General features: G+C 41.0%; 1 protein-coding gene across 2 annotated transcripts in view; it reads right to left on the bottom strand.

Moving 5' to 3' along the window:
- Positions 1–2,832: 2,832 nt before the first annotated feature.
- The window catches only part of HYOU1 (hypoxia up-regulated 1), a 114,581-nt gene continuing 107,476 nt past the window's right edge, over positions 2,833–9,937 (bottom strand). For both annotated transcript variants that reach the window (XM_085849989.1, XM_085849990.1), the window contains exons 23-24: positions 7,746–7,896; positions 2,833–4,077 (exon numbers count right to left, since the gene is read on the bottom strand). In XM_085849989.1, the coding sequence (XP_085706115.1) occupies positions 3,683–4,077; positions 7,746–7,896 (546 nt within the window). In that variant the 3' untranslated portion in view covers positions 2,833–3,682. The remainder of the gene's footprint in view (positions 4,078–7,745; positions 7,897–9,937) is intronic.

Raw genomic sequence — 9,937 nt, 5'->3', positions numbered from 1 at the left:
AAGCAGTTGTGCATTTAATGAGTTGTAAATGGGATAAAGCCCTTTTAACCATGACTGTTTGCACAGCTGACTTGAAGCAATGCACTGTGCTCAAACCACAAATTGTCACATGGTATAATACTGATCCCACTTTGCCTTTATCAATAGTTTTAAGTAGATTTGTCATTCAACCAATCAGAAATGTTCAGACTACTAAATGATGAAACGAAAGACCAAAGAAGGAACCCGAAGAAGTAAAGAGCAAAGATGGAGTCATCAGGAGGAACCTGGATAGGATTCGGGTTTCAGCTGCTACTCCACAATCCTTAAACCCAACCAGGCGCAGCCAAGTGAGCCTTACAGAAAAATTTCTGAAATAATTCACTTCTGAGAGATAGAGGAAAAGAGATGAAAACAAAGCCTTTTTAAAATTATAGACAGACTGTCATACTCTGCCCTGCAGTAGGATAAATTCAGTATTGGTTACCAGGATGTAAAATTCTACAAGACAAGTTTGTACAAATTTAAGTGAGGTTGGTTAAATATTTCACGTGAAAAATAGACATTCCATCTTTCAGTTGAGCTCTCCAACCTGCATTCTAATCTCGACAAAGCTATAAACTCACACTGGTGACATTCAGGGTGAGATCAATTTGTTTGTCGTTCATCAGATGGATGTTAAACTGGGTGTCCCATTTGCTAGCACTAGTGGGTCACCATCAAAGGTCCTACAGTGCCCTATGCGAAGAGCAGACGAATTATTGATGACATCCTGAACAAATAACAAATTTCTGCAAAAATTAGTTCCGGTCAAGCATCAGTCCTGGCCTGCTGATTTTTGAAAAGAATGGGATCATTAACTTTCCTTGGTCTATAGAGAGGGAGACTCAACCCACAATAAGGTGGGAATTGTGGCCCTTAAAGAAGTCAGAGATTCAAAGCTTAATTGCATTCTAAGAAATTATCCATCTCCACTCTTCAATACCTGCTGGAGTTTTGAAAGGCTGGAATTTCTCCAAGGCAGCATCTTTGGCCTAATCTTATTCCTCATCCACATAAATGGCCTATTCGATGCTCTGGAATACCCATTCCTTTTTGCAGATGACTTCACATTTCCATATAGCACTGTCATCCCATTGATAGACAGCCAATTTCAAAATTACATGCTGGTCTGATAAATATAACATGTCCTTCAATCCTGAAAAATCTCAATCTCCCAAGATCGCTCCGGAAGGATCGTCAAATGATCCTATCTATCAATTTCTATGGTCAGCACCACTAGAAGAAGTTCAGTCTTTTGACTTTCTAGGCCTCACCATCAACTCTGACCTCTCCTTGACTGACCATATAGCCAGGCTTGGCCTTGAAAGCCAGGAGCAGACTAGGCATTCCAAATCATTCCAAGTCTTTCCTTGAAAAATTAAATGACTCACAGTGAAAGGACTTTGTCCGTAGCTCAATGGGGTACTGCTCTCCGGTATGGATTGCCCCAGAATCCCACCTGTCTCTCCTAGTTACTGTGCAATTTAAAGCTCTCAAAATCATTGGAATCTCCAGTGGTGAGGCCAAAGGACAGGATCTGTTGCTCTTGTATCACAGGTGAGTGAGTGGTCTCTTTTCTACCATCTATTCTCCAATATTGCTCCCTCTGGTCTCTGTCCTCAGACTCCTCAGCAAATCCAGGATACCAACGTTCTTTCAATAAGTCTCTACTAGTTAAACTCCCAAAATCCAAGTTGGTTTCACACCTCAACTCCTTTGTCCTTGCTTCTGTCTTTGGAACCACCTTCCAGAGGCTGTTCTATCCAACTCTTCCCTCCAGGGCTTCAAGCAGGCAGTGCATGCCACCTCAAGTCACCCCGCCCCCCATCCTTCTCCACAACCTTTATTACCTCCACCAACCCAACAATTTTACTTGCAGCGTTTCCTTTCTTACTCCTTTTTTCCTGTTTGCTTATTCCCTTTGTGCATCCAACGGTTACTCGCTGCCCCACTGGTAGTTCATATCCTCACTCACCTTCATCTTCCATGAGCCTTGATCTTGGAAAAAAAATATTAAAAAACCCCAAAAAGGAACAAATCCTAACAGCTCTATCATTTATAAATGTGGATCGTCAAGCAAGGAAGCAGCACATACCATTTTTATGGTCTTTAGTATTACTCAGCCAGGGTTTGAACTACCAACCTCCCAGGATCATTGCGGATACTCCAACCATTAAAACGCCGAGTCTGGTGAACTTCTTTACTTTATACCAAACATTTACCATGTAGTTGTAAAAGCTTTGATTGCAACTCCTGACTCCCTAATTTCCAAAAAAGTATAAATATACAGATTTCAAACGATTGCCTCTCTTATGTCACAAATTTTCCATCCACCTGTTTCCAAGAAAAAACGAAAAGAAAAAAAACAAACAAACAAACAAACACATAAACACCCATTATGCATTCAGTCATCTGCTCAATGCACTCATTCATTATTTCATGATCCCACGATTCTTTCATTTGACTAAAACCATGAGGAAGCACACCGATATCGTTGGCGACAATAGCAAAACCTGTAACGTCTGGGTCAAGCATAAAGACATTCAAAATGCTTCAAAGCAATTACAAAGGGGAAAAGCTTCCCCATATCATGCAGACAATTTTTCTGATCAGTGTTAAAGCCAGAAAATACAATTTGATATGAATGTGTCAATGAATATGCCTCTGCCAAAGGTCACATGACCTTTGGCCTCAAAATCCAATCAGTTAATCTTTGCATCATAGTACATACCTCCACCAAGTTTGGTGAAAATCTCTTCAGCGATTCACAAGTTACCATTTAAGCACAAGTTGTATTTCCAAAAAGCAAAACAAATTTAAGTTTTTTTTATTGGGAATATTATTGGAATTATTTTCTCAAAAACAATCAAAATAGACCCGCAGGTGACAATGAAGCAAAACATTTACATCTCTCAAATGCATTTCTCTTAGTTTCATACAGCACCAATCTTTCAACATTACCCATCAACAAACTGCAGTCATAACCTCATCGATCAAAAACCACACACACACACACTTCTTTTTTTTTAAATCCCATTCTCTCATTTTCATTTTACAACATGGTAATGATAAGTTAAGACAACCAGGGTGAGAACAAAAACAGACTGCAGTCAAATTTGCACAAATGTGTTTGGTTCCAAATTTCCACTTGCTTTGAAATGGCAATACAGAGATTATATGACATCACTGGAGACCATTAATTGCAATGGTAAATATTACAACACAGACGGGTGGTAAATATTCATCAAAATGATAAGGACAACAAAATCTTACGTAGAAATGGGCTGCGAGAATGTAATGATTGATAGTCATACGTAGTACAAAATAAAACAACCATGACGGTGGTTTGGAAAAAAATAATTAAAATTAACCAAGACGACAGACTCACTATTAGTGCGTACGCAGCAACTCTAATGATCATTTCAATGAAAATTACAACACAAAACATGCAGTGCAAACCAAAAAGATGTCAATAACTGCAATGACGATAAACAGTCAAGGATCTCAAAAAATAATTACAATGGCAAAAAATAAGAAATAACTAATTACAACAAAATCCGTACGAGAAATATTGGAGACTCAGTGGATGAAACTAAATGCAAGGTTTTCAAAGAGTTCAATTTTTTTCTTCTTGCCCAAGTGGTTGAGTACAACAGTGTAATCAAAGTTCATCAGAACTATGAGTTGTCGATGGTATCCTCTGTTCGCTATCATTCTCTTGATGCTTGACATTGGCTTCTTCATGCTTGCTACCTGCCCCCTCTTTGCCTCTGTCACCTCCCCCCTCTGAGCCTCTCTCTCCACCCGCCCCCTCTGAGTCCCTCTCTCCGCCCGCCCCCTCTGAGCTCCCCTCTCCGCCTGCCCCCTCCGAGCCCCTCTCTCCGCCCGCCCCCTCCGAGCCCTTCTCTCCGCCCGCCTCCTCCGAGCCCCTCTCTCCGCCCGCCCCTTCCGAGCCGCTCTCTCCGCCTGCCCCCTTCGAGCTTCTCTCTCCACCCGCCCCCTCCTGACCACTCTTGTTCATATTTGTGTCATTTTCTTCTGCAGGCTTCTTGGATGCTGAAAATAAATCACAAAAGAATGACGAGATTAAAAGTCAACAAACTGAAAAAGATTCCAAGTTTCATAATGCAGCATACTCATTGCTCAAAACTTGAGGAGTGGAGAGTTCATGGAATACCCTACCCCATGCTGTCTTGAGAAACAAGGATGTGGGTGGAGTCTACAAGTGACAAATTTAATTTGTCATGACATAAAATGCCATAATATTTTGACAAAGTACAGTTACTACAAAACGGAACGGTTTTGAAAGTGCCAAAAAGGCAACTTGTGTTTTACAGTGTTCAAGTATATAATTCAATCGAAACAAGTTAAAAAAAATAAAATAAGAAAGACAAAATGTCATAGCCCCTGTTGTTTTAGTAATTTTGTTGTATGTAGTTAAAGGGCTAGCCCATATTGATGTACAACTAAAATGTCTGCCACTCTATCAGTCAGCCATCTTTGATCAGATCACAAAATAAAGTGAGGAGCACAAGTCTGCCATCATGTACTGCTCTTGTGCCAAGTTTGAACAAAATCAGACCATGCATGTCTGAGAAATGGTTAGGGACACATTTAAGTAACAAAATGCCCACCACTTGGCCAGGTTGGATCTGATCTCCAAAAAAAAATTTAAAAAAAAAAAAAAAAAAAAAAAACACACACACACAAATATATATATATATATATATATATATATATATATATATATATATATATATATATATATATATATATATATATATATATATATATATATATATATATATATGTAAGCCATCAATCATTATCTGGGTGCCAAGTTTGAACATCGGTAAATACATTTCCGAGAAATGGTTGAGGACGTCCAAAATCAGATTTTTCACAACTAAAATGGGCACCAGTCGGCCATCTTGGATCTGATGGAGAAAAGAAAAAAAAAATGCGCGCATATGTATACCATCATGTGTTGTCTTTGCGCCAAGTACGAATAAAATTTGTTCGTACACGTCCGAGATATGGTTGCAGATGCATGGACACGAAAATTGAGACCAAATCCATAAGCCCCCGGTTTGGACTAAGTCCAATGGAAGCTAATAAAATTAAGATTTTAAAATACCCCCGAGCCGGAGTGCTGGTCATCTCTGCCAGAGGTCGAAAGTAACTCTGTGCCAGACTGGAATACGGGCAGTTCATAAAGTACGTACGCTCTACTTCCGGGTTTCAAAACCACCCACCCCCCTCTGTATGCAGGCTAGTGACTACCCACCCACCCCCTCATACATCGCTAATTGCTTGCAAAGCCAGCAGTTCCTTATGAACCAATGTTTGTAAGTCATGACAATGCAGTCCCTAGCGGTGTAATTTACCTTTTTCTTTTAATATCACAGCACGTCATTTATGAAAATAAAAGTACAAATTGACATTCAAGACAATGTTAATGTCATAAATGAAAGTAAGTGTGCATATAAACTTGTGTTCCATTGTTTTAGTTAAATCTGACAAAAGCTTTAAATGTAATATTTGTCTCGGAGAGTTCCGGTTCTTAATTTAACACTTTTATTTTTGTATGTACTTTATGAACGGCCCATACATGGAATCAGAGCGAAGTTTGAAGGGCTATAAAATTGGAACGAGAGCAAATTTCAAAAAAATGGCTCATGTTGTTCTAGATAATAGTCCATAGTATCTGAATCACTAATAACATTTGATCTGTCTTGATAAATGAGGGAGGAGATACGATTTGAAATCGACGATTTTCGCAACTTTGACAGCCTCGTGACGTTGACCTCGACCTTGGACGACCTTGAAAGTTATATCGTTGTGCACGTCTCATCGACCTCTATCCATTCCACTATTGGTTATTTGTCTCCACTCAGTTTGATTGTGGATGGACGGACGGACGTACAGACTTCGAGACTGTTATTATTAGGTCATCTCTATTGAGATGATAGAGATGACCTAAAAAGTTGGAGAAAAACAAAATTTTTGGAGGTTAATCACCATTGTGCTGTCTTATACAGCATATTATTTAACAAATTACATTAGTTCATTATGCCTGTGACTTGTGTCCTTTATGATGTCCTTAGAATCACTTTCCAATTTGGAATGGTTTTCAATTTTGTTTGACTGCAGACAAGCAGAAAGATAAAAAAAAAATTATATTAATTTTCTGCGCATGTGTGATCGGGATGAATTCAGACAAAGTACTGCAAAACTGCAGGTTCCCTTTCCGATTCAGGTTCGGATTAGTGTTCAAAATATAAATAACATTCAAAATATAACATTCAATTGAAATAAAGTTGTTCATCGCACAAACTGATGTTTGTAGACACACAGACAGACAGAAGTAAACCAATTGTCGAAACTCGCTTTTCGCTGTGCAGGGAAATTACGAGCCTGGAAACTATGATCATAAAATTGAAATGTGTGATGCGCATAACACCAATATACCAGAAGGCATCAATTTACAGACAAAAATGTAATGTTAAATTGAAGCCCACCCCTCTTCCACCTCCTAGAAGCATACGTACACCGTTGTGTGTTTCTGATGTATTTTTCTGCCTTCCATCTCAAGTGTTACGTTATTTGATGTCCAGAAGATATAGGCTATCATGAAACCACTCAATATTTACCTCATTTTAGCTTGATGATGAAGCCGAAAGGTAGAAGTGTATCCATGACTGATGCTTACAATGTTGTGCTTATGTAGGAGGGGGGTGGAGGGAGAAGTTTTAGCTTGAGAAATCTCTCTCAGTATAGCTGCATGGGGATCATATAACCAGAGAGTTGGTGTCAAAGCCACCCAGTGCTCGCCTGTTTATACATTTATCGTTTTTAAAAGACTAGTCTAATAATATTTTATCCAAAGCATTGCAGTGAATGAAGTCTGATCCAAATAATTTTAAAGCAATATTTGTATTTGTATATTGTAATAAGTAAAAAATAGTGTGGAAAAACATTAGAAAGTGTCTCATACAGATATCAAAAAAATTGATAAAGATATATAGAAAGGAAATAACTTGCACCAAAAACTTTAACATTTTCACGCTCACGGTCACGGTCACGCTCACGCCAGGGATATCGTTATAGCTCTCGATTCTTCGAACAGGCGAGCTAATAAAAATCGATGGAATGTTTCAAATAGAACTTTATTAGAAAGAAATGATTGAAATCACGACTAACCCCCCCCCAAACGACCCTCCCACAAGACACGCCGCGACCCCCCCCCACGCCGAGACACGCCGCAACCCCCACGAGACACGCTGCGACCCCCCCGACAAGACACGCCGTGACATCCCCCCCCCCCCCCGAGACACCCCCACCCCGAGACACGCCGCGACACCCCCACCCCCGAGACACGCCACGACACACCCCCCCCCCCGCCGACCACCCTCCAACGAGACACGCCGCAACTCTCCTACCACGAGACATGCCACAACGCACCTTCCGACTGAGAAATTTCACAATCAACCCCCCTTCCCCAGCAAAATACGTCGCAACCACAGCCCAACCTCCACCCCTCTCACACAAGACATGCCACAATCACTCCTCACACGACACGCAGCCACACACTCTGTGGCATATTGATCTTATACAATGAAGTGTCCAGTAGCTGTAAAATTGATAAAGACCAACTTGGTAAAAGTGATACAGAATTTGATTTTCCATTTTCCAATGCCATATTCATTTAATGCCCAACTTACCAACTGGTTTGGAAAAGCGAAGTTTATTTCCAAGGATGTTCACCTCCCGATCCAACTCAGCTTTCCTTTCACGAAGGTCTGCTGCTTTTAAGTGTGGATTTTCCCAAGCTGGTAAAGTAGCTTGCACTTTTATTGCTTCTTCTAACCATGCCTGAGAAAAACCAATAAAAAGGGGCAAAGAGAACAATAAAAAAAGTAGAGAAGAACAGGAAGAATTATCCAATATGGGACAGTAAAAGTAACTGTAAACAATATCCCCCTTCCGCCACGTGGCGGGGGATAAAAACTCAACCAAGAAATACACTCTGGACAATGGCGATCTGGACCTTATGGGAGTGGTCGCAACAAGACAAAGATGTTGGATTTTGCCCCTTTTTTCACTCCATGCAATCTCATTAAATATTTATGACGAAGGTATGGGTTGAGAATGTCATGTGGTGAACTGCAATTGGGCATTGAAATTCCAATTCCACACACACACACATAAAAATAAAAAAATAGAAAAATAAACCCGTAATTAAATGTGAATTGGGCTCCAGCGAAGGCAAAACCTATCTAGTTCTTAGCCCTGAAACCAACTCTCAATGTGTGGTGTCAGAGTCAATTTTCAGATATCTACCCAATAAGACTTTCAGAGATCGTGGATTGAACGAATGAACAAATTTGCAGCAAACACTGTAATCCGTTTCTAGATATTTACATGTAACCATCCATAAATAAATACATGGAAGAGAAAACACAAGACATACTAACTACAATGGCAATCGGCAGAGCACATACCTCTACTAGGCTGAACAGTTTCCGTTTTGTATCCCACTGATCGGCCAGATCTGAATCCGGACCTTGATCAAAATCTAATCGGGTCATTCTCGTCCACCAACCCAACTCATCCACCAAGTTTTGTAATAAACAAAGAAACAAAAACCTTTCACCTTAAAAGTTGCTCTCCAGCAGCTAATCACTTGCCAAGAATGACACATCCGTATCATTAGCTCCTCTGAGCTCAGACCAATCAGTAGCATTCTCAGTTTGGTAATTGCTGATCAGGGTAATGAGCATTAAGTAGTGGCAGGGCATGTCTTCATATGTCTGAGACAAATCCTACCCCATTAGCCCCAGAGCAACAAAATGTTTGCTCTGGAACTTTAGTGAGAACAAAAGTTTTGAAGTTAGTCCCCTTCCTCACACCTTGGACTGCAACATGCCTCGAACCAGTGTCCCGAAGAACACGAGCAGGTCCCCGATTCCCTTCACTTCTCTTAAGCCCCAAATACTTTGGGTTTAAAGTTTTTGCAGGTTAGTTTACATATTACATGCACTACTATAGAGTTCATGGACCACCTGACTCCATGGAGTCTTGAGGAAAAAAAAAAAAAGAAAAAAAGGACATGTGTGGGGTCTGGACGTAGTGGTAGTGGCGTGTGCCTGTAATGCGACTATTTGGGGGATCGCTTGAGGACGGGAGACCTGTGCTGTGCCATGCTAATAGACAGTACAAAGCAGCCCATCCAATATGACGGCACCCAATCCTGATTGGTAGGTCAGGCCACAGACTTGCTATGGGTATCATGTAAAACCCATACTAACCAGTTCATGGTCGAGTATCGGCGACTAAACTAAACTGGCTCCCCCCCACCAGGTCCGTCTGGTGTGGAAGGTGTAAGGATATGGACACCCAGCAGGATTAAACACAAAACCTGCCAAAGGGTGGTGAAGGAGCTCTTTGCGAGCCAACGGCCATCCATATCTGGTGCCAACTGCGTTTGCAGACATCCTCCTGCAGTTGGTTAGCTTCTCCGTAGGAGGTTGATGGCAGGATTTGCACTCTGGCCACCATAAAACACTTCACGCCGCAAAACACACTGCAGTGTGTGTTGGGGGTGGTGCTAAAGTGTCGTCCACCAGATGACGATCTCCTTGGGTTAAACTGAGGTGGTGCCTTCGGGTGGGTGCCTGGAATGTCCTATCCCTCAGAGATGGGGATGGGCCAGGCATCTGCCTGGGGGATGGTCAGCTGGAAGCCCCAGGAGTACTGGCACAAAGTGGATGCATCAACGTGCTGTGGTGCATGCATGTATGTATGTATGTATGTATGTATGTATGTATGTATGTATGTATGTATGGTCTGCGGGCAGCAAATTTGATTGAGATGATGCAAAATGCCATAATATGTCAAAGTGCTGCTAAACAAA

Source organism: Eptatretus burgeri, chromosome 12, assembly GCF_056783735.1.
Source record: "Eptatretus burgeri isolate ZD-2024b chromosome 12, Ebu_testis_v1, whole genome shotgun sequence".
Taxonomy (NCBI): Eukaryota; Metazoa; Chordata; class Myxini; order Myxiniformes; family Myxinidae; genus Eptatretus; species Eptatretus burgeri.
This window is presented reverse-complemented; position numbering and strand designations above follow the sequence as displayed.